This window comes from Coptis chinensis, chromosome 4 (assembly GCF_015680905.1).
Source record: "Coptis chinensis isolate HL-2020 chromosome 4, ASM1568090v1, whole genome shotgun sequence".
Taxonomy (NCBI): Eukaryota; Viridiplantae; Streptophyta; class Magnoliopsida; order Ranunculales; family Ranunculaceae; genus Coptis; species Coptis chinensis.
Window position 1 is genome coordinate 13,322,438 of NC_141459.1, and position 26,012 is coordinate 13,348,449.

The 26,012-nt window shown below is 35.6% G+C and overlaps 1 protein-coding gene and 2 long non-coding RNA genes across 3 annotated transcripts; 1 reads left to right on the top strand and 2 right to left on the bottom strand.

The window, feature by feature from the left end:
* Positions 1-299: 299 nt before the first annotated feature.
* Positions 300-5,606, top strand: LOC147501997 (uncharacterized). Its single transcript, XR_015219915.1, has 3 exons — positions 300-1,284; positions 3,124-4,995; positions 5,351-5,606. It is a non-coding gene; the product is annotated as an uncharacterized LOC147501997 (long non-coding RNA).
* Positions 5,607-8,462: 2,856 nt separating this feature from the next.
* Positions 8,463-9,318, bottom strand: LOC147501998 (uncharacterized). The gene is made up of 3 exons (XR_015219916.1): positions 9,208-9,318; positions 8,780-9,080; positions 8,463-8,676 (listed from the first exon to the last, which is right to left on the bottom strand). It is a non-coding gene; the product is annotated as an uncharacterized LOC147501998 (long non-coding RNA).
* A 9,673-nt stretch (positions 9,319-18,991) lies between these two features.
* LOC147501999 (28 kDa ribonucleoprotein, chloroplastic-like) lies at positions 18,992-21,112 on the bottom strand. Its single transcript, XM_086606976.1, has 5 exons — positions 20,740-21,112; positions 20,547-20,645; positions 20,176-20,460; positions 19,925-20,081; positions 18,992-19,394 (listed from the first exon to the last, which is right to left on the bottom strand). Exons 1-4 carry the CDS (start codon positions 21,085-21,087, stop codon positions 19,941-19,943), a joined length of 873 nt encoding a protein of 290 aa, XP_086463102.1. The 5' UTR covers positions 21,088-21,112; the 3' UTR covers positions 18,992-19,394; positions 19,925-19,940.
* Between the last annotated feature and the right edge of the window lie 4,900 nt (positions 21,113-26,012).

Sequence of the window (26,012 nt, forward strand, 5' to 3'; positions counted from 1 at the left end):
CAAATTCGGGCCATTTTTCCTTAAGGGTTATTTTCACTCGAAAATTAGTTTTTCGAGTTATTTTCACCCGAAATTTGTCCTCGAGAGTGATTAAAAAAAATCGCTACTTTTGAAAGTGATTTTCACTCGAAAATGGGCCTTGGGACCAATTTATTATATTTGTTAATGCTTACAAATAAACAATGGTAACGCATGTTCCACATATGGAAAGTGTTCGAGTCTACTGATGGGTGGTTATGTAACCTGAGTTGACCCTTGTGCCAAATGTGAAATGTTTGGTGTGAGCTAGATCTTGTAAACGATATTACTTATTGTTATAATATAACGAGACAATTGTGACGAGCAAAGATGACTGATCAATCTAAGAAGGTATTGCTTATCTCAGTTTGTGAAGTGATAATTCTACTTGGATTGTTTTTGAGATTTTGAGGATGTTGTCATTAAACATCGGGTGGATTTTGTTGGATGTTTTTTTCATGTGTCATCTTAATTTTGGATTATGAATTTGGAAATATATGTACTCACATTTTTCATACTTGAGTATTTTCTTTTGAACCAAATGAAATATTTGATTTGCATATAAAAAATTGCTTGCTCGTTGCAATGACAACTCCATTACCACTATTTGGTTACATCACCATGTTGAGATTCTTCATCTCTTCAATCTATCACTACTACAGATAAGCACATTAGCCACGGTTGATAAAATGGTATATACCACTATTTTGCCAAAAACAGTGGCTAATAGGCACTTACTACGGTAAAGATGGCTGGTCTAATTTCGGTATAAGCATATACCACTAGTATTGCGAAACAGTGGTATATATTATGCCATATACCACGGAACAAGCTAATATAGTTAAGTTTTGGTTTTGATATTCGTATACCCCACCATTTTTCAAAAAAAAAGTGGCTAATATTTTGCCCAAAAGAAGTATTATGTGGATAAAGCCGACATACCATAACCCCACTCGCTAAAAAAAAAATCATAAAAAGGGGAAAAAATCGTCTCGCACTGAAACTCACTCTTTTCAACTTCAAGATCTCTTTTCTAACTTTTATCGGTCTCTTTTCAATTAGCTAGGGTTTATCAAGTATTGATATCTCTCTCCCCAATTTTGGCTCAAAGGTATTTGGTATTCTTTTTTTCTTCCATCTATCTATCTGGTTTCGGCTTTAATTTTTTTTTGTTTTTGCTTTGTGTTTGTTATATCGTTGGTAGATACTGATTGTTTCCACCTCTTGTTTGCATGATTTTGGATGAAAGAGATCGAAGACCATCAGGTTTCTCTCCATCCCCCTTCCCTTTTGCCTTTTTTTTTGCCAAAGTAAACATATTACTCGTATTAGGCTAGCTAGACAAAGATATAGATCGATGAACTAAAGATTCTCAATTTAAATAATTGACTAGATTAAGCAAAGAAGGAAATAGAAATCCGTCAAAGATTTATGATCAGTACTTAGTAGGCCTTAAATAGGTGCAGTGAGACAATATTTAAATTCATCTTTTCTCTTTGCCTGAGCATGCTTTTTTGTTAATTCAATTTCACTGTTTTTGTTTAAGGTATTGGGTAGTTTTCAATTAAGTGACCAATAGTTAGCACTTTTTTTTTTTGATAGTGACCAATAGTTAGTATCCAATTTCGTTGTTTAGTTAGTACCAATAGTTAAAGCTACGTTTCAATTTCAAGGTAAAGGTACGGTTTTCAGGTTTCTCACCTCTTGTTTTTAGTTAGTACTAGGTTTTCAATTTCATTGTTTAGTAACATGGGAACTAAGCATGGCCAAAGTTAAGATTATTTGAGTATACATAGTTTGCACAAGGTAAAGGCTATTACAGATGATTCATTTATATGGACCAACCATATCTTGTAATATTGATTAGTTTAATTTACTCCTTTTGGTGTGAGGGTTCCTATTGTAACCTTTCGATAACCCAGGTGTTTTTATGAACTATTTAATGGTGATTTTGTGATGGTCCTTATGTATCACGGGATGCGAAACGAGTTACGAGTGCAAGTGGAAAAGTTAGTAAAGCTTAACAGTTGCTAAAAATTTGATTTGCTAAATCTCTAATCTTGAGTAATTTTCTGAAACTTTTCGGTCTCAAGGTCTCTCTTCCACCATTAACGAGATTAAAAATGAAGTTTACTTGATATCGAATTGTTCATAGGTGATCAAGTTGTTTTATGATTTTAGATAGGCCTATAAAAATAAAATAGTTTTCCTTGTTACCAAACAATTGGAAATCAAATTTTGAATCAAGTAGTTTCCATGAATGCACTTTCTTGTCGAAAGAGATATCTGCAAACCAAAAGTAGCCGCAGTGATTTTCGTTGGTGAGAATTTTGATAAAAAAAAGTTGTTTCTTGTTTTCTGTTAGTCCCGAACGAACTAAGTCTTGCCACAATGAGGGGTTAAACCCGCTTTTTCCATTTGTTCGCTAAAACAAGGCTACTTGTTGGTAGTTGCTACTACTTCTAGGTAATCCTCTACTTATATCCTTCATGCATGTTTGTTTGTTTGTTTGTTTGTTTGTTTGTTTGTTTTTTTGTTTTTTTGTTTTTTGTGGGTTCTTTATCCCCTATTCTATAATTTCTATTAGATATTTCTTATTTCAGAAGAATAGAGTTAGATGTATGGTTCTTGTTTTCTGTAGTATAATTTATTATTATTATTATTATTAGAAAATAAATATGTTGATCTCATCATGTTTATAAATTATGAGAATTTGGGCGTTTGATCTATTTGTTATGGATGCATGAACTGTCGGTAGTTAGTGGATTGAATCACCTCTTGGTTCTTATTAGGCCCTCTACGGGCGTTTAACTTACCATTTATGACCCTTATTAAATAGATACACTAGACTTGTCATTTTATTTTAAGTGTATCAAGAATTCATCCCTTGACACAAACACACACATATATTACCCTTTGTCATCGTATAGTGGAGCACTCAAGGCAAGTAATGCAGCTACTTTTGTTTCATTGCATAGATGTTGTTTTGGTGGTATACACGAGGTTAGAAGATCTGCAAAATTTTATTGTTGGTGTTATCATACAATATATTACATATTCATCTTTAGTTTTAGTAATATCGACTGTTTTTTTTCTTCCTTATAGGATTCTTTTTGACAAATTTGTTTGGTCGGGGGATCCTTCGGTTGGGAAAGGTATTACTCTTAAATGGGAAAAGGTTTGCAAACCTCTAAAGGAAGGAGGGCTAGGGCTCAGGAAACTTCACGAGCTGAATCTATCCCTACTCATGAAACTTGCTTGGATTTTTCTCACTGGGAAAAGTGAATGGAGCTTGTATATGCAGGCTAAATTCACCATGGTTTCAGGAGAATGGCTTTCTTATTGCAAAAGTTCCTCAGTATGGCCTGGTATTAGATGGGCCCTTAGAGAGATGTCTCCGCATCTGGGGTGGCTTGTGGGTCAGGGACAGGGAATTAGGTTGTGGTAGGAGAATTGGGCTGGAATTTCTCTAGTAGATCAGGTTCAAGGCATCAACTGGAAGCACCTCAAAGCTAAGGTATCCGACATCATTTCTGTGGGCGATTGGTCTATCCCTGATCAAGTGAAGCAAGTCTTTGCAAGAGGCGGTATTGATCTTAATTTGTTCTGACCACCTCACGGGAGAAAATGAAGATGTTAGAATCTGGAAACCTGCGAAAGATGGCAGATTCACTGTAAAAGAGGCTTTTGAGACCGTCAGGAGCAAGGAACAAGCTGTGGGGTGGCACCGTATGGTATGGAATAAATACTTGCACCCTAAGACCGCAAGTACCGTTTGGAAGCTTATTCACAAGGCTGTCCCTACTGATGATAGGGTCAGGAAGAAAGGAATTCACGTGGTATCGAGATGTCGTCTTTGCAAACAAGAGGAGGAGACAGCCAGCCATAACCTATGGGATTGCCCTATCACTAAGGAGTTATGGGATTGGCTATTTGGAGTCCACAATGTAAAGCCAGCCATAACTCTTCAAGGTATTCTTGTTGCCCCCTGAACTCTTATCCCAATCAGGAAAGAGTTATGGAATTCTGCAGCTACCCACCTGATGTCTCAAATTTGGAAGACGAGGAATCGCATATTCTTCGAGGACAGGAAATTAAGCAAGTCACATATCAAAAATGAAGTCATAAAGGGAGTTTCGGCTTCGGGTAAGGTAGCTTCAGGTTACATGTTCAATATTCTAGAGGACTTAGCCGTGCTGCATGCCTTCAAAATTAAGGGGAGACCGCGTCCAAGCCGCATACAAGAGGTAAGTTGGATTCCTCTAGAATTGGGTACTATGAAAGTGAACATCGATGGCTCCTCCATTAGGAATCCAGGGATTGGTGGCGCGGGCATTGTCTTTCGGAACCATGAGGCCCAAGTACTAGGAGTTCAAGCCTACGGTCTGGGGGTTACCACCAATTTTGAAGTAGCAAACCTTTCAGTTCAAGCGGAAGTAGCAATTGGCAAAGGATGGCTACACTTATGGATTGAGAGCGATTCAGTAGCAGCGATTAAGGTGTTCAATGGAGGCAACATGCCATGGTTTCTTAAAGCTCGTTGGGTTAGAGCAACACAAAAGCTTGTGCACTAGCACTTGTCCCATACCTTCAGGGAGGCCAACTTTGGCGCCGATGCTGTTGCAAAGAGAGGATCTTCTCTGATCCAGGATGAGACTCTTTGGAGCTCGACCAGACTGAGTTACATCAAGGCCATCGAAAACCCATATAGGCCTTATTACCGGTTTAGCTAGGCTGGATGCATTAACTTAGTATCTCTCTAGCTGTATTCCTTCTCTCGATGTAACATTCTTTTTATAAGTAATAAAATATCCCTACTTGCATGCAAAAAAATGACAAATTTGTGAGTTGTCATGATGTTGTCGGATTTGTAAACCCTTTATCCTTCACAGGAGCTAATGGGCATGAGAATTATTGTAGAGAGCTTGTAGAATACAAGTGGAAAGAGAGTTTTTATTATCCCCTTTACAATCCAAGGTATGTATATCGTCTGATGTTTTTCTTACTACCCATGTTGTTTAGTCCTTTTAATTGGAATGCATATTGGAGTTTTAGTGTCTAATATCTATTTTTAACTATCCATGCCCGATCAATCTTCTTGCAATGGACATTAAGTTTTGATTGTCATTAATTTATTGCGGATGACTTTTAATTGGTTGAATTTGATGCATCATCTACCATCTAATAATGACTCACGTGTGTATGTATATGAAATAATTCGTTACATGCTCAAAGATATTACATTACCTCTTGATTACTTAAAAATAATGACTTTTTCTATTACTCTTCATTATTTAGATATTACATTACCTCTTGATATTTGATCATGTAGATGACAAATTTAACCCTCAAAGATACATACACAGATGATGTTCGACTTCAAATTGTTAAGTTCATCCAGCATAATGGAGCGTTCGAGCCAGCCACTTCTTATCTAGGTTTCGACCTATTCCAGTTAAGGTTTGATGTTTTGGTCTCACCATTATTTTGATGTTTTAGATGGAACAAGAAGATTGCTCTTTTGATTGATGGAACAAAGTTAGTCATTATTTTGATGTTTCAGATGGATTGGATGGTTCTTTGTGATTGATGACTCGAAAAGTTATAAAATTCTTTTAGCATTTCAATCTTGCGTGTTGGATGTCTAAAGTTATTTCTTTTGTTTGTTGCATGGATGAATTATTTACATTGAGCAATGTGTTTTTAAATCTAGTGTGGATATGGTGAAAATGGGCAAGTTGCAGGTTCAATGAATAGGATGAATGAATATGGTGGAAATCGAATAATTAGGGGCTATTTTCTCTTTTAAAAAAAAATAACTATAGACCACGGTTTGAATCGGACAGTGGTAAATATCATCACTATTTCCCACGGTTTCAATATCAAGTAGACCAAACCGTATAAACTATTAACCATGGTTTTAGCATTAAAATACCACAGTTATATAACGAACCGTGGTAAATACAAGGTACTTATTGCCACGGTTTTATTAGAAGTATTTGTCACGGTGGTTGTTACCACGGTTTTAAAACAGTGGTTAAAACCCTTTTACCACTGTATATAATAGTGATATATGAGATTTTCTGTAGTAGTGTATATAATCACCAACAAAACCTTGAGTACGAACATTTTTATTCTCCCTCTACAATTCTACATACACATACATGATAATGCACTAACAATCCATCGCTCTCTTTCCTTAGATCGTATGACAATTTCCAATATGATGAAATTTGACCAAATTATATTGCTAATATGATGCAATTGATATGTTAAAATAAGTGTAATAATAAAATCAATGAATGTATAAATACTAATATAATCACATATTTGAAAGAAAACCTACTGGCTGTAATGATAAACCTATATACCACGCCACCACCACAAAATAATTATTAGGCTGAAGAGCCTCAATCATCTTTGGTTTCGGATGCAATGAGAAGGCAAGATCCACCTTCATGAGCCTCCAAACTTCTATTGGTAAGGGATTAGTCGGTGAATCTTTCTATTAGACACCTTATAAGAACATAACATAATGCTAATTCATTGATGATGACTCGGCCTGTTCACTTGTTAACTCAGTTTCATGCTAGGTTATAATTGGACGAGAATTTTATGAGGAAGGAAGAATCAATGGAAAGTAAAGAGTTCTCACTGAACGGGATAAACCCCAATTGAAAAGTATCTCGATACAAATCATATTAAAATGAATACTACATCTAAACACAAATCATTATGTTCAAAATTTAATTTTGACATAGCCTTCTTTGTATTTTTAACGTTTTTTACGTGTGAAACCTTGTCATAATGCATTCTCAGCTAAATCCAATCATTTTCCAATAAATCCAACAAAAGCAAAGAAACCATAAGAGCTTACCATACAATCTATCGAGTGTGGTACCTTCATGTACTCAAATAAGTCAACCTCCATAGATTACATAAAAGAAGATCACATTGTTCTATTACATATAGAAACTACACGAAAGGCTGTAGTGCTATACGTAGCGGCAATCTGTTCCACTATTAGATGTATACGATATAAAGAATATAAAGAACATAATATACCAAAATCCATTCATAAAACATGATTCAAATGGATAAATTTTATTTCTTATTAAATTAAATCATATACAAACGCATTCCCCTCGCATTTAACTAATTAACATGTGAAGGTAAAAGATACACACTAAGCGAGTTCATCTTCTGTATCATCTTACTCAAGGTAGTCCTGGAATTCACAAATTAATAAAGAAAGATTAGTGCAGTAAAAAATGTGGAAAAACACAAATATATGCAAATGCCAACTTTAAAGTTAAAGTGTAGCAAATATATGAAAATTTTAAATTCTTGGATAATGAGCTTAGCACATTTTTAAAACACAAGTAAAATTCAAGTTCATGCAAACACCAAAAGAGAATTGAAGTAAAAAACCAAACCAGTTATTCCACTAGCAACAAACTCAACCATACTAACATGCAGTTTTAATTTCATCAGACATGCGTGATCTTATCGCGGCTTAAACAGTGAAGAACTACAAATGGTTGAGAATGGTAACAAAGAAATACTTGGGAACTAAAATTCAAAACCCATGGTCAGTGTGCATTTTAAGTTGTACGTATATCTATAAAAACTATATATAAAAAATGTGTCACTACTTAGCAGCAGTCTTAATAGTTAATACAAATTGTCCACCCTCAAACTTATCCACAAATAGTTTCAAACCTCCCATTAGTTAGTTTCAAACTTATCCACAAAAAAAATTTCATAATAACCTGTACAATGTAACAAAAACTCTTCAAAGTGTCCCAAAGATTGTAGTGTGAAGCACCATTGACTAGATAAACAGGTAGAAATGAACAAGCACATAAACAACATTGACTAAATAAATGGAGAACAAAGAGGAGCAAATAAAATTTTGAAGCTTACCTATACTAACACCATTTATTGTCTACCAAACCTTTCACTACAAATACACCAACATATATGGTCAATATATGGACTAATAGAAATTCAAGGACTTTCGTCAAAAAAAAAAAAATTACAACTCTTTTGGATATTCTAACCCTTGTTCCTTTTTGACAATGTGTTAGTTAAAATTATCAATAATACTCCCTAGCTCACAATAATTACTGACTTGAAGGTACAAGGGCACCACCATTACATGAGCACTATCTCAGATGACTATAGCATTGAACTTTCTACAATATAATGGCATAGCCAAGACTCAGATATGAACTTCCACTTTACTTCGAGATTATTGATAACTTTTGAATGAATGCAAACTGAAAAAATAAGTAAAAGGTAAAATTAATATCCACTATTAAATTTTATGAATTCAAACTTAGTTATCAAGTACACTTACCCTGCATTTAGTTGTCATATTCTACCACACCAGTAATGAATTCAATAACCCGATTTTGTATTTCATAACCAACTAGCGCACCTACACCAGCACTTGCAACAGCACACAAGATGTTTGCTCCGGCACCCTTGAAGAGAGACTTGACCCCTTCATTCTTGATAATATGTGAGAATGCATCGAAAGAGCTCTAATACTTAAGAACTTCTTCTGAGGTCATCATCCTCCTCCTTCGCACAGTATCAATTGGGTAGGACACATGCCATGCTCCTATTGTGATTCCCCATCCCAACTAAAAACTTGCTGGAAAAATATCCTGTGATTACCAAACCTAAGAAGCAAACAATGAGTAATTGCCATAAACAACTGATTTTAACGAATCGTACAGTCAAAAGTACGTACCACGGTACACGATAATCCCAATACAGGAGATGCCAAACCCACAATAAAGTCCTGCAATGCCATCAGATTTGAGGGTCTTCCTGTAAAACATCTATTAGACCGTTGAACTACCTTTCACCACCCTTTTAAGCAGCCTTAGTGTCATTGACTGGATGTGTTCGAGCATAATCCAATGGATAGACAAATAGAAGAGATGAAGCACCAGCTGCACCTCCTGATGCCACGTTACCAGCAAACCATTTCCAGTAGCCATCTCTATCTTTCTTGAAGTTGAATAGTCTTTTAAAGTAAAATTTAAGGCCTGGTAATATACATTCAGGGTTAAATATTTAAAAGAAAACCTCGAAAATGCTTAAATAATTTGAAACTCCAAACCATATAGTTTTCACTACAAACTTCTGAGAGGACACTGAATTAAAATAGTTTACCTTGGAAGGCTATTTGGGAAAAGCAAAGTTGTAATCGGGTTATGATGAAACTCCAGCCCATATCTCTTCATTTGGAGTGCCCATAATTCTTGGAAGAGAAAACCATAATAAGTAGAAGGTAAGTACAATAGATATTACATAATATAAAGAAGCTAAACGGTAATTAACTACAACACCTAAAAAATCTTGAACAATGATAAGGCGATAAAAACACACAAGAATTTAACTTTAAACATCCTTTTAATTAGGGATAGCCTTTCTCTCCTTTCCATTTGCCAAATAAAATTTCATTCAGTAGATAACAATCACTTGACTGAATTTTGTATATAAAACCCAAGAACATTGAACTAGTTTTCACCCAATTCTTTTACTCTCAGTTCCATTAGCGCCTACTTTTGATTCAAGAGAAACTATGAGAATCATAAAAGATTAAGAACATAACTAAGGTTTGTGTAACCAGAAAATGGCAGGCAAGTTAGAACGATACATACTAAAAGTTGTCTAAAAGCTCAAAAACTATGAGATTACACTCCTGATGACAAGTCAATACAATTTTATGAAAAATAACTCACTAGAAACCGATGATAAACATAAACAAATCATTACATAAACACCCATTCTTTTTCCTATACTTGTTTGTTAAGAATTTGAGATGTAAATGTTAAACTTACTCAATCTTGGGATAAGTAAGTTAAGCTACAAATTCATTTCACAAAAAAGCGAAAAACAGACCATGTGAAACTTCCATACTCATCTAACACTATGTGATTTTCAAACCATATAAACAAACAATCACAAATATCAAAAGTGCGTCACTTAGAGAATTTCATAATATAGAAGCCATAGTCGTAACATCCTATACAATAAACAACCAATAAACTTCATATTTATGAAATCCATATAGAGGGTGAAACAATTCCAAAACTACATGGGTCTTACCCTTTTTCCATTATCCAAATATCTCTCTTATACTCTTATATTCTTACAAGATTTAATTTCTATCAATCATGGGGCAAATTAACTCTATAAAAAAACTTGGAAACCATTTACCAACCTTTCCCTTTCAGCTATTCCTTCGAATTGTTCAAGAGGTTGGAACCACAGCTTTAAATTCAACCTGAGCTTCTCCTTTGCTTTCGCTTTCCTTGTCCTCCCGGCCAGATCTGGGTTTTAGCTTAACGTTTCACTTGCATGCAACTCAATGACAGTTTCCACATGACCGGGATTGGATGGCGATCGGTACCCTGATTGCAGATAACAGTTGATTGTAAACATTCAATAAATTTAAATTCTAAACTACCCAACTTTAAGATTATGAAACTAGAAATTCAACTTCGAACAATTAGCAAAAAACGTAGCATTACCTGCTTATAATCAACGATAGGTGGTTCCAAAGTGTCCAGTTGCTTTGATCTTGGAAGGAGCTTTATCTTAGGCCGTTTGACTACTTCTGCAAGTATCGCAGGTTGCATTTGTGACCCACCCAATTTACATTCAACAGAAGCTGGACGAATCACCTTGCGGTTGAATGATAAATTTGGCTCTTTAGCTTCAGTGTATAGTACATTTGGGGCATCACCCCTTCTTGATAATACACATTCCCCAACGCTCAAATTTTCATCCTCAACTACCCCGACCCTTCTCCTCATACCTCCCCCTCATTCCATTAAAATCAACCCTCTCATTCTCCACTCCACTAAACGAATTCGACCGAAAATCAGTATCATCCGAGAGCCTAATAACTTCAACACCAGTGATTTACAAACCATATAAACAAACATTCACAAACTATAGCTATATTCACAAATTATATTCTACCCAATCTAGAGTTAATGCAAAACTAGGTAAAAAAAATTGACTTTATCAAACAACCTCATGCTTAGAATGAGAAACCCACAGAAATCCAAATAAGGAAAAAAAAAACACGAACCTTGATGTGAGAATGCACACAAAACCTGTTCACATCAATTTTAAAAATATAATGAATAAAGTTACTTCATTTGAGCTTAATAGCTAAACCCATAGAAAAAACATATTATCTTTAAAATCAAAATTGAGAATGAGCTAGAGTGGAAAGAGATACATGAGTTAAAAGAAGAAAAATTACCTTTGATTAATGGCGTTGAAAAGAGAGACACAATTTGGAGAGAATATATGCGTTGAATTTCCTGAAAAAGAGCAAAAATTTGGGAGTGAGATATTTTTAAGAGAAAATTAGTTTAAGGAGTGAGCTGAGGGATCGGAGATGACCTTGCCTCCCTCTTGCTGCAGTTGTGTGAGTGACCTAAAAATTTTAGACTACGTAATTTTCTTTTGGGGGAACTAAAACATTTTTGGCACTGGTGAGAGTTTTCCAGGGTCCATTTCGGACCGACGGTTGCCAAATCTCAGAAACAATCGGCATACAAGAAATATCCGTCAAAGGTGTACAACAGTTATTAACCATCAGATATATCGATGGCCTAAAACAGTGGGATGTCTGTCGAGTAAGAATATTTTTTAACAAAATGGAAAATAACTAATCCGACGGGCATTTTTTGGAGGCCAACTAGCTAGAACTGTCAGAAACAATCAACAGATAATAGCCGTCGGCGTACCTCTATTAGGTCTGTCGAGTAAACTCAAATTTTTGGTAGTGAATGACATTATAATATATGTTTTAATCACAAAATACTTATGTGTGCGTACCTTAAGTGGATGAGATTTGTAAAGAAGGCTTTGGAAACTACAAACACTCCATCCTCAAACTCTTTGGCCTTCGCCAGTTCAGCTACACTCTCCTTCACCTGTATTCATATCGTGTTTGGCCTTAACAAGAAATTAGATTTTGTTTTGAGAAACAAAATGGCTCGGGCAACATTTTAGTGAGAATTATTGAGCATAATATGGTGAAATGAACTGACAATTTCGATAAACACACTCATAAGTCATAAATCTCAAAGATTGATGACCCAACAATAACCCACCATCAATAACCTCATCCATATAATAATCTTTTAACATATTTCCAATCTAAACCACTCAATTCTATATTTTCAGATCCATGAACATAAAACCCTAAAAGAAATAACTAAAACTACCAAGTAAGCACTCCAAACCCTACAACGCCAATTTTCAAGCAATGATTTATGCAACTTGGGTCGTTCGTGCAAAACCATTAGGATGTACCACGAAATTCATAATCAGGGAATCTAATGTTACCTGCAACCCAAAATGTCACGCCATTTTTTTTAATGAATATAATGTTAGCTTATTTAAAAAATGATATTAGCAATAATTTGTAGCTAAAACTAACACAAACTAGGTACACATTTTTTTTTAATATAAATGAACATAAGCTTTCCATACTATTATGAAGTCAGTTAAAACAAACAAAGAATCATTTGAGTAGCCCACTTCCTCAGAGACATCAATTAGAACTTGATGTGTTAGTAGCAAAGTCTAATGAGCTACCTATTTAAAAACTCAGGGGCAAATTCAAGTTAAGTTCATTTATTTGAGATAACAAATGCAACTTGTCTCATTAGCCTGCAAATAATTCAATCGAGAACTATGTAATAATGAATTGGGCAGTGGAAATGAATCCTTCGGAACAAATTGATACAAGAAGGCACACAGAGGCATGAACACCATGAAAACAACCTACAATGCAAGTGGAAATGGGCTGGCACCACATTAGCACGGCACACCTATAAGTATGTATCTTGAGTGTCTCTAAGAACAGGACACTTATGACTTCAGAAATAGGAAGAAGAAGATGCAAGAATTTGAAAGCTTGGTAAAGTGATACGGTAGGCAAAGTTGATTGTCATTTGCTTTCATTTGCATAAGAAGGAAAAGAGACAAAGTTTGGTGGAGCAAGGTTATTTGGCTCAAGCACTCATGGATGGTTCAGCACGAAAATGGCTTCACAAGGCAGTTTCTACTAAAGATGGAATACAAAAAATCGGGATTCTTGCTACAAAAGTACTAGATGCCTGTTTTGCGAAAATTAAGCTAAAACTTCTAAATTCATGTGGTGCTACCCAAGATAAATGGAACAGAGGGAGTGGCTGCATAATCTCTTCAACTTCAGATGTTATTGATACAATTTGAAAGACATTCTTCATGCATCAAGGAGAGCAAGCTCAATTGTTAAAAAGACTATGGCCGGCAGGTGTAAGTCGTCTAATGGTTGAAAATTGGAAAACAGGATTAAAAATAGATTAAAGATAAGCATATAAGCATATATTCATTCCCAAGTTCAATTTGCAGTGAGGAATGAAATATCATATTCAAGTAAACTTGTGACTGGGACTATGTATAATACACCTCAGGACCTCAATACTTTAACAAGGCTGGGAATTAGCCTGAAAAATACAATATTGATTTCTCTTGTGTATGTCACGAAAGAAGAAGAAAAGGTGAAGGGGGGAGGCCAACTCATGAAGTAGACAAGAGCATGTAGGTTGTTTCAATTTCAATTTATTAGCAGAGGACAAACTTAGTCTACTTAAATTATCAAAGGCACCAAGTTGGGATTGTCCTTACCCTATCAACAACTACAACTACTGAACTACAATAACAATTATAAGTTGGGATTCTCTTATTATTTTTTTCAATTATAAGTAAATACATAAAATCTAGGGTAAACTTTCATTTTTCAGAACAAGATTCAGAACTGCCATCTTCAGCTATGTTGTAGAAGTTTTTGGGAGTGAAAATGTACTATCTACAACATGTAAAAGAACTTGAGTCAAAACAAGTATACATGAACACACTACACCCGTAAAAGATGTGTGGTCTTCAAGGTTGCACAACCTCAAGAAGCTTCTCATAGATTTCTCTGGCAGGCGAGTCCTCTCTACCTTTTTATTTTGATTGGCAATCCTCTACTTGATTCAAGCAAAAGAATATCATTGGACATATTTAGATCATGTGGTGACTCTAATGAGAACTTGTTCAAGATTTTTCATAAAAGGTCTGAATACAAGACTAACATTATACTTAGATTTAAAAAAACAAATGAGTGCACGTTGTCTAATAAGCTCTCAAAAGCCATAAGCAATTAGATATAGGTATTTCTCAACTTGAATAATAGTGATATAGTATGTTTAACATATTGTGACAGGAGCAAAGCATGTTGGGAGGCTTCTTGAAAATGTTAGTCATTCAGCGAACACATGGTAATATTAGCTAAGCATATTTTTTCAGGATAATAGTATCAGGCAGAATGAGTATTTGATCAGTTTCTTTTGGTTTCTACATTACTACGTCCACCTAGCTGGTATTATGAAAGGATCCGTTATGAAATAAACGAGCACGAGCCGAGTGATTTCCAGACGAGGTATTTTCCCTTAACAGACGTTCGTGCTTCACTACGTGGTCAAATTAAATGTAAAGAGATCCTCAAGGCTAGGGAGACAGCCAAGGATATTGCCATAACTGATCCAAATAGGCTGATGATATCCACCGTGTTAGCAGGCTTTTCTGTCTTCGTGCTTTCCTGATCATCTTAGCTAGTTTTTGAGTTTTTATCAAGTCTTATGCAGGAAGTCTATGTAATGGAGAACTTAGAAGATGGGAAGTAGATCTTCATCCTAACCTACAAGACCCTGATTCAACTGCAGTTGATATGGTAATACCAATGCTTCTTCTTCACTATTAATTACTTTTTAATTAATGCACTACGCTTTTGGAGTTGGGGTTGCACATCGAAGAAAAATACACTATGCTTACTGTGAGTGTTCCAGGTGGTGGTGCTGATGCGGTGCGAGGTGCTGATTTGGAACTAAAGTCTGTTCGTGGGAACACTATTTCCAAATTTTAAATTGCAGCAACTGCTCGTTTATAATGGGAAAATGCAATCAAGGTACATGATTTAAAATGACTTCCAAGTTACTCTAAGTTATCATCTAAATGTGGGTTGAAAAGTTGCTATTTTTGAGGGATGTTATATGCCTGCTGTGACACATCATAGCTGCTTGCTGACTTCTTTCGTTTTTTGAGTAGGATGCTACTAAGACCTCTATTGTGGATATGATCATGGGGTGGACTTGCTGAGAATGGGGTGGAAGTTTTGACTTGCATGCCTGCTTAGCAGTGAAGAAATATTAAAAATTCATAGTGGTTGATTGAGTAGATGGACAAACTAATTACGTGGTACTAGATTTTGTTTGTTTTTAGTAGCTGCTGGACTGTATTTAATTACTTTATTTGAGTATAGTTAGAACATTACCTAGAGCAAGATAATATATGCTCCCACTCAGACTGCATGTCTTCTTTGAAAAATATAGATAGATCTCTGTTGCCCAGGAGACATAATTATCCATACTAAGACTACAAAAACTTGCTTTGCGAAATCATACGTGTTATTAGATAATAGTAGATCTCTGATGACTTTGATTATATTTGCATTGTAAAAATTACATATTTCTGTGACATTTATTGAAGTTGTTCATGTGGTGCGTCATGGATTTGTTTGTTTATTTTGGTGTACTTTAAATTTGGAAAGCGTCGTATTTTCTAAAACCTATCAACTTCTATCAACTTTAAATTGGGTTCTCACTTTCGACAGATTAAAACTATCAACTTCTACCATATAATTTTCTAAAACCTATCAATACAAGTATTCACTTTCATCACAACAAAAGGGCCATATAAAACAAGTTTGAAACTCCAAAACTTTCCTCATACAAATTACTCCAAATCACCATATTCGTCTTCGTCGTAGAAGTCAGTTTCAAGAGATCCACATGGCAACGTATATGTGATGCATGGATCCTTTGGCTTAGCAGGCACATAGCACTTACAACCACTTCCACCCATTCCTAGTCGTGCTCGTTTTGAGAGTAGATACGCCTTCCATTCAATGTCCTCAGAAGTTGTCATAGCCTCGTCGTATTTTCTTTTCAACTATACACAAGATTTGAACTTAAATTTATTGCACATAACATACAACATAAACAAACGACAACAACTTTTCCTTTCCTTATATATCAAATACTATTATATATTTCAAAACCATATTTATTACCTTTTTTCCTTGGCTATCCACTTATACTTGGCATGGTAGTGGAAATGGCAGTGCTTCCGGGCGTGGTGGTTTTTCTGAAACATCATAGTCTTTTGTACTTTCGAATTCTCCTAGGAACTTAAGTGCATAAACCACGCTTGGGTATAGAATAAACCTAATTTCTTTGGCCTTTTTTGCATTGCTGTAAAACCAATCTCATATAGATACCTAGCCATGAAGTTTACATCGAAACACCAATTCCTGAGCAAGTCTATGTCAGAAACTAATTTATGAAATTCTCGTTTCACTACCGCCTCCATATTGAGCTCGAAGTTGTACATCTTGTTAATTGTCACTACGAAAATCTCCATTAAATGGGCCAAGGTCTCTAGATCCGGACAGTGAGGGGTCTGGGGATGATAACTATGGAAATGAAGGTATCCATTATTGTTACATATAGCCACAACTGCTTCTGGTCTCTTACCAATAATCAAGTACTCATCAAATGTGCCCATCTCGACACGACTTTTCCACCAATAGTGGGCTTTCTTTTTACAATAATTCCTCTCTATAGTCTTTTCAAAATCACCATCATGGTATAATTCCTCTGGACTTTGATATGCTTTAGTGACCATGGCTGAAACAAAAACCCAAAACACTTCTATATAATTCACTTTAGAGAGCGTACTACAGTTTAATTGAACTAAACATGATCTTATTAAGACATCTTATCTCCCACCTAGGACACTATATAAGTCCACCTTAGACACCTTACTACAGTTTACCTGAACTGAACAAGATCATATTACAACATCTTATATATCTCCATGGTACGACACTATATTAGAACATTTTAGGCACCGTACTACTGTTTACCTGAATTGAACTTGATCAAGACATCCTATCTCTCAAGTACGAAACTATATTAGTCCACTTTAGACAGCATACTACTATTTACCTGAACTGAGCTTGACCATCTCAAGACATCTTATCTCCTAAAGTCACGACACTATATATGTCCACTTTTAGGCAGTACTCACGGATTACTCCGAACTGAACATGATCATATTAAGACATCTTATCTCCTAAGTACAACACTATATCAGTTCACTTTTGGGAGTTTACTACAGTTTACCTGAACTAAACATGATCATATTAAGACATCTTATCTCATATGTACTCCACTATATAAGTTCACTTTAGAGAGCGTACTACAGTTTAACTAAAATGAATATGATCATAGTAAGATATCTTATCTCAAATGTACAACAATATGTAGTGCTATAAAATTCGAATTTAGATAACCTGAAAATACAAGGTTAATACGGCTTTCATCCCTATTTTACTTTACTTTTACAACATGTGGAATGAATCTAATGATCAAAGTGACTTGGGACATTTAGGATGTTGCTATTAAACCGACATTTAACTTGAATGTAACAGAAACATTTATAAGTGTAATCAACTTAAATGTAAACAATTAATTTTAGCCTATTATCAAGCACACAGTTACCTGCAGTGCTTCTCCAAATGATTTTCTTAGATGAAGAACTCTATAATGAAAGATAAAGTATCTTATCATAGTAGAAATGGAGGGGGGGGGGGGGGGAAAGGGGGGAAGGAAATTGGACGGGAAGAAATGAAGTTTTCATTGGATTGTGGTGCTTTCGGGGAGTGAATGTTGTTGAGAGAGAAGAAGAGACGAGAGGTGACTTGAGGGTGGGAGATGTTCAAGGGTTTATATGTAAATTCCTATTATGTTAATTTCATTTTTTTCAAATAAAAATAACTAATATGTGGAAGGGTATTATGGGTACTACACACTATCTTCTAGTGGGGGCCACGTCCACAGTGGAATGAAACTTGTCTGGCAGATTCAACGGGCTATTCTGTCCTCATTTCTCAGTCAACGTCCAATCCAGGCATTTTCCGTTTTTTAAATTAAATGGCAATCCGGTATCTATACTTTCTATAGTCTAGTCTGTGTGGTGCAGAACTGCTTGGGAGGTTGGCAAGCGCTTGGGAACTATACAAGCTCAAACTAGTTTAAAGGCAACAACAATTTCCATCCATTCAAACAATTTAAAGAAATAAACAAATTTCACCAAAATTCCATTCCAATGAAAATAACTTTGTAGAGGTATTCAAGTTCAAACCTAGCGAGTGTATTTTCCCTGGTGGAGATGACTAGACTCAATTGTTCAGCTTTTTTTTTTCCAAGGAGATAGAGAAGGATGAACTCATAACTTGTTTACCTTCCAGAATATCGAAAGGGAAAGTAAAATGAACTACCATCAAAAGGCCACTTCGGCATTTCTTCCTCCATACAGTGCGCAATAGTTGGTCAGGGCTCTTGGGTATTCCTTCCTCCCTATAGCACATCATAGTTGGTCAGGGCTCTAGGAATCCCCTTTCTCCCTTGTTCCTTGTAGCACAGGATAGTTTGGCAGGGCTCTTTAGGAATCCCCTTTCTTGCTATATATTATAGCGTGTGATAATTGGTCAGGCCCCTTAGAAATCCCCTTCCCTCTATAGCGCATGATAGTTTGGTCAGTCTCACGAGTAACAGAATCTCTCACGAAGGTAAATCATGTTATATACCATCAAGCCGTTCAGCTATTATGTGCTTTAACAATCTTGCTGTTTCGCTGATTTTTCTGTAAGTTTGTGAAGGTGATAGTGACATCACTGTCTTAACAAGGCATTTAAACATGCGAACTCATTAGAAAAGTTCACAATTACCATACTTATTTTCTTAAATTCTAGTACTGAGGAGTATAACTTCACAACTTCAGAAGAAAATTTTGTTCAGATGTAAGCATCGTTATTGAAAACAAAAGATGTAATTCACTGTTTCAGACATTCAGTAGCATCCGTTCATGATAATTTCTCATCTCTGTCATCTCTGTCATCCTAGTGATCACATAAGACACAATTAACACAATAACACGAACATGTATACATCTTTCACTGCTGTTTTACTTCTCTGAGAAAATTCAATACTAATGAGTAATGACTATATCCACAACAAGCCCTCATTACACATTCTGTCCCTATGTGATGCTTAGAAATGCAAATGGAGTCAACAGTAAGGTACAGATCAAAACCTTGACAACTGATATGGTGCTGTCATTCTCCACAATGCGGTTTAAGATTCACCAGGAAAGATGTATTACCCACGAAAAATAATTTCCTACAAAGATCCAGGAACACTTGAATTAGAAATTTAGAATAGTTGAGAAAAAGTATAAGTATCACCTAAAATCAGATGCATAGACACTTCTCTGAAGAAGATAATGTGGGAACACATGGACTTTATGTCAAAATAAGACCATTAAGGCATGAGAGCGACACCTATACCATAGTGATATGTTTCCATAGACCCAATCCTGTTACGGTACTTAGCAATTTTCATGGTAACCAGAAGATCAACGTATCTATAAGTTTTCCTATCCTATGACTGAGTGAGAATGTATATCCGACTAGGGACTGCCTGTAAATAAAATGCGAGTCAGCAGATAGAATGTCGGGATTGTAGTCTTATTTGCAAACGGAGTACAATTACAAGTTCTTCTGCCGTGTAGGTAATCCAAATATTTATCTCTCTCTATAAATGCAGGTCAATAGACCGAATACAAAACAAATGAAAAACAACAAACAAGTGTAGAATTAGTATAGATATATGAATAGCAAGCAATATAAGATTTACGATGATTCACCTACTTGTTGATTATAGACTTTAAATTTCCTTGGTATTGTCTGATCTTCTTTCTTCACTATTACTCTCAGCTGATTTTTCTCCAAGACTGATACCATCTTTTGATTGCCCTTTCAGAATCCGGTTACTGAATGCCAATCGAACTGGTTTTCCCATCAATTCCTGCAGCAGATTTTTCAAAACTCCATATCATAAAACAAACATTTCACAGGAAATCATCACAAACTAAATGTCAAAAATTCAAAGCAGAAACTACATTTCCTTGGAAATCCCTGATTGCTTCCTCAGCTTTCTCCATGGACCGAAAAGAAACAAATCCATAACCAGTAGGCTTTCTAGTCGGGGTCATCTGGTATGTAACTTCTGCCGAAACAACGTCACTATTCATTGGCTTAAAGAACTCAATGAGATCTTTAGACTTAACTTTCCATGACAAATTAGCCACAAACAAATCATACTTTGGTGTCGATTCTGTTATTACACGCGGTTTCGTTTTTCGCACCTTAGCATAAGCAACACTTACAGAACGACCGTCAATTTCCTAAAACAAAACCACAGAGACTCATTCAACACAAATATAGAAAATTAAGAGATACCCCAATAAAGATTTAAGCCCAATATTCTTACACATGTTCCAAGATTGTTTAAAGCTTCAAGAGCTTCTTCTTCAGAGCCCATTGTAATAAATGCCAACCCTCTGTTTCTATCCTTATTATACATTGAAAGCTAACAAATTGACAATACCCAAGTTCAGAAAACTTCACAAAATATAAACTTTAACAGAAACAAACAATACAAAGATTCAAAAAAAAAATCTCACCTCAACATTTGTAACATTTCCATGTTTCTGAAACAGGTTTTTAATGTCTTCAGCTGTAGAGTTCCAAGGAATGTTCTGTGCAATCAATCTTGTTTTGGGTTCTTGTTCTGATACTGTTGTTGGGCTTTCAACAAGTGTGTGTTCTGTCGTTGAGGGAGTTTGAAAGACAAGAAGGTTTGTTTTTCTTTTAGTTGTTGAGAAAAGAGAGAGAGAAGAAGAAGTGGAAAAAGAGGAAGGAGATGAAGAAGAAGAAGAGAGTTGTGTCTTTGAAGGTTTGTGAAGTGAGAGAATGGTTTGTTTTAGTTCAGTAGAGAATGTTGAGGGGAAGCTTAGAAAACGAAGCGCCATGATCAGTGGAAAGCTTGTTTCGTGATTTTTGGAACTTTGGATAAGGAGTTGGTTCTAAGCATTCGGGTGTTAACCGTCCGGTTCTGGTCCGGTCTAGTGTAGCCATCTAGGGCTGTCAATGGATCGGTTTGGGTCAGGTTTTGGAAAATCCGAACCCGAACCGATAAGAAAATTGGGAACCCGAAACCAAACCGAACAGATAATATTATGTTTAATCCGAAACCAAACCGAACCGATAAGATACATTGCAAAGTGAATCCGAACCGACTCGAACCGAAAACTATAAAATCAATTAAATTTTAAATTAAATTAATTAATTTTAACCACACAATTGATAAACATATACAAAATTAATTATAAAATATTACTAAGATGCTATCTTATCGGTTCGGGTTCATATCAATTCGGTGGAGGGCAAACCCAAACCAAATCAAAATTTTATCGGTTCGGTTCGGTTCGGTTTCAGGTCGGTAGAGGGCAAACTAAATTATCAAAACCTAAACCATTTTTTATCGGTTTGGTTTGGATCGGTTATCGGGTTATCGAGACCCATTGACAGCCCTATAGCCATCTAATTTAATGGTTCCGGTTGCCAGCGGTTCCGAGTCCCGTTCTTAAAATTGTGGAACCATATATATTTTTTAGTCCGAATTTGTGGACACAAACAGCACAATTCTATTGGTTAACAGTTTTTTCGGTCAGTTTAACAGTTTTTTCGGGCAGTAGGCACAGTTTTTTTGGGCAGCCACTCCACCAATAAGAAGCTGAGGTCTTGTGGACAGTAAACAGTTGTTTGTCCACAAATTTATTCTGTATATTTTTTCTGATTATTTTTGTGTGGTACTTGGAACAGTTCAAGACCAACCTTAGAATGACATTGTAATAACGAAAAAGAGAAGATTAAGAGTCCTGTATTGGGAGCCACTAAAATTAGATCGGGCAGCCTCCAGTCCAAGCCTAAACAACAAAGCCCCAAACAAAAGCCCAATACACCCCCCAGCAAATCGCGAAACCGGGAAAATCTACCCTAACCGGTCATCTCTTTCGCACAAACCCTTCGTAACCCTAACGAAAAAACCCCAAATTCGAATTTCAATTCGAGTGCAAACCTTGGAGTGCCCGATTGAATTACCACAAATCTCCAACAATTCGAGTTTCTCACCGTTAAAAAACCCCAAATTGAAAGTTGAAAGTTGCCATTGAAAACTAGATTCGAGTTTCTCACCGTTCGAGTTTAGCAAAATTGAAAGTTGGGAATTTCACCATTGAAGCAAAAAATGGGCGCCCGATTCTTAATTGTTGTCATCCTGCTCTTTACTTCATTTCTCTAATCTATCTTTACCAGGTATATATATATACTCTTTCTTTTATATGTTTCATAGTATTAATAGTTATGCATGTGAACTGTGAAGTGAATTTATGCCGTTTTAATGGGATGAGGCTATGAGGGTGGTTTATTACATATGTAATACTAGGATTGACAAATGGAATAGTTCATTGTATGCATTTGAAGCATATGTATGTCATCTGTATTTAGTGGAGTTGAATAGCAAATATAGTAGTTGATCAATGGACTTCAATAGTATTTTTAAACATTTTACACTATAACAATGACGATGAATGAGGATGAATACCAGGGGATACAGGCATATAGTAGATTTTTATTCATGTCTGATTATGATATGTGTCAAGCGTCAACTGTCAAGTGGGCAGATAGTCATATACTTGTATCAATACGTTTGAGTTTGTAGTGTAATGAAGCAAAGTATTGTGCACCATAAATGTGTGATTGTTTCATAGGTTTTGTTTTGTCAGAATTAAATTTAAAGCTTTGTTAAGCCTCTCTTCATTGTTAATTTCAAGGTTCATGAGGTTTATATCGTGAGATTGCGGAAGAAATTACAACATGAGATGCGCTATCTAGCTTCTGAACAAGGGTTCTCAATTAGAAAACAATTGTAGTAGGGAGATTAACTTGAGTCTAACACTTTTTTGATGTTGTAGAAATGTGCGAGCTTGGTCAATTAGAAATTGACAAATTTCTCTTTTCAACTTTGTCTTTGTTCGAATTGAATGGTATGCACTCAATAATATTCATGTGTCCCTCAAAACCCTTATTTTAGAACTGAATTAAAGACTAGAATATCAAAGAAAAAATTAATTACTATTATTATTATAAAAAAAATAGGTACTCTTGGGGTAGTGAAATGGTCTTCAGGTCGTATTCAACTTGGGTTTTTGTGTTAAGTTACCATAAATTCAAAGGTAAAAAAAAAATTTCTTTTTGTTCTTCCCATATAAATTTTGCAAATTGGTTTTATTGTTTTGATTTGAAGACTTGAATATCCTTGTTAGTTTTGTTTATATTCTTATGAGCCTAAAGTTTGTTTTAAACCTTCGTTCATTTATAAACCCAGCAACAGGTTAGTTCTTCGCGAAATTTGATTTAGTTCTTCATCTTCTGCACCTGCATAATGAATGCATACACCAATGTCACAACCAAACTCACAATTAGTTTTTCTTTACTTTTCTAGTAAGTTGTGAGATGTCCAGGTACACAATTACAGATATGAGAAATTTATTTATGTGAATTCAAGTTGATACTAGGACAACAAAGGCTGACACAATAATGTGAAATCATTAGGAAAAGACAAACACGTCTAAGAAATATCAATCTGCTATTTTTTGTTCTTTTTCTTGTTTGGTAATCAGATTTTTTTGGGGAAATGTGGGTATTTGTGGAAAGCATTTTTTACTCTTTAAGATTCTTGTGTGTGGAATGGAAGGGTTGAGTTAATTGTAGGGAACCTTTTTCTGTAAAAGGAGGTAATTTTACTATCAAACTTTGGGTGGTCATTTCATTTGTTGTTTTTGTCTCTATTAGACCATCAAACTTTTCTTCTTTACTTTTCCTGTTTTTTCATTCTTGGAGGGGGAATGGAAGAAAGGGGAGGGAGATTGGGATTGAGAAAGGAAAGTCTATGGGCATCCTCGGTGCAACTCTTCTCGGCAGTCTATCTTCATAATTGATAGACCAAGACAAAAACTTTCTGCAATGCACCCCTGATATGGCCTTTTTTTCAATCATCCTTGAGAATGTCCTGAATATTTGGAGTTCATCTCAATGGATAAGTGTCAAAAATATTCTCCGGGTTCCTTTCTCAGTACTAATTAATCAGTACTTTTTTATCACTAAGAAGTTTGTGCCGGAGTTTATTAGACCTCCTGTTACTTTTAGTCTAGAAACAGCAGCCATATTTTGAGTCATGCAAGTTGTCATTGGGTCCTCACTTTAGAGGATTTCAATATTTGTTTACATTATATTATTGTAATTATGCTAGTATAGTTAATAAGAGTACAGAAGCTAGTTGATATGACTAATACTTGTGATGTTGCTGTTGTAAGCTAATGCTCCCATTGTAGAATTTTATTAGAATCCAGTTTTGGATGGATGATATCATTTGGACAGACCTTAGAAGAGTGGAATGGAACTATGGATGTAAACCCCTCAGTAGACTTTTGCATCTCCTTGTCATTGGTCCATGCATCAATTGTCCCTCTTTCAGTACAAGTTCACCTATTGAAATGGCAGATGCCATTGAACTCTCTGAATCTATGTTATTCTTGTATCAGATAACCCGACCTTGCTTCTCCAGATGATGATGTACCTTCAGAATCGCTTGTGGTGGTTGCCAACCTTTTTTGGTTCCTTTTTCTTGAACTGTGAAATGTCAATTGGTGCATTTGCAACCACTCTTAATATTTCTAGACCCTTAAGGAGGTCATTTTTCTTATGTTTTCTTGAGGGCGGGATTAACACAATGGTAGGAGGTCATTATGTTTGTGTGAATCTTTTTATAAATGTCAAGAGAATTGTCATAGTGGTGGCTTGGTCAAGTCATGGCGGTTGAAATTATTGTATATATAGGATAGCCAAGGTCTAAAATTGATTCTTTCATGTGAAGACCAAGCCAAGTGAACAAGGAGTAAATACTAATTTTGTTGGGTTGTGTAATGCTTAAATAGTTTAAATCAGCTGGTGATGACACTAAAACAATATGTGACGTTGGGTTTTTAACTCTTTATTCAATTTGGAAATTATGTGATGGTGTTGCAAAAGAAGGGAGATTGAGAAAGTCTTTTCTGGGAGCACACATTTTGACTCGCACCCCGGGGTTGTCAGGAGGACTTGTGGAAATTTTATACGTAAACAAACTCATGACTCATGATCCTAGGCACATGCATGTAAATATTTTGTAATTTCTAACCATACAAGATGTGGTCACCAATTATATTTAGAGGTCACCAATTATATTTAGAGTACTCTTTATGTTTAACAACTTCTAAAAGGGGTAGAGGTATGCAACTTGGTTGAGGTATGCAATTTGATTTATCATAGATTCTACTTAGGAGATCATGCCTACAAAAACCAGCCGTATCTATGCTTTTCTAATGGGACCAATTCAACGACAATGAGTTTGTTTATATGTCAACCTTCCACTAGCACTGGGAACTCTTCCCTGAGTCCTTGATGACAAAAAAGTCTTGTGTTTCGAGCTATTAAGAAAATCTCTCTTTCAAGTTTGGAGGACTGAAAATCAACTCATATTTTGTTGATTTATTGTTAAGTTCTTGAAAGTTTATTGTTAAGTTCTAGTATTTTGTTTTTGTACATTCTGTTACTCACCTTTCATACTGCTTAAGTTCTTGAGTCTTGACTAATGAGTAATGACCTTGATCACATGCAGCTTTTACGAGTACTTGCATAAGGTCCGGATCTGAGGGGGAACAAACTGCTGCGGTAAAGCATTATAGGTGAGAAGCTCTTTCTTTGGTTATCAAACTTACTGAATGTATGTTATCAAGGTGGTTTTTTTGTGTGGTTTCCCTTATGCTTGACGAGGGACAGAGTCAAGTTTATTTTG

Coding starts and splice junctions, on each gene's coding strand:
- LOC147501999 (XM_086606976.1), bottom strand. CDS start 21,087: ATGGCGCTTCGTTTTCTAAGCTTCCCCTCAACATTCTCTACTGAACTA. Junction 20,646..20,739: donor GAAATGTTACAAATGTTGAG/GTGAGATTTTTT, acceptor TCAATTTGTTAG/CTTTCAATGTATAATAAGGA. Junction 20,461..20,546: donor TAAACAATCTTGGAACATGT/GTAAGAATATTG, acceptor GTTTTGTTTTAG/GAAATTGACGGTCGTTCTGT.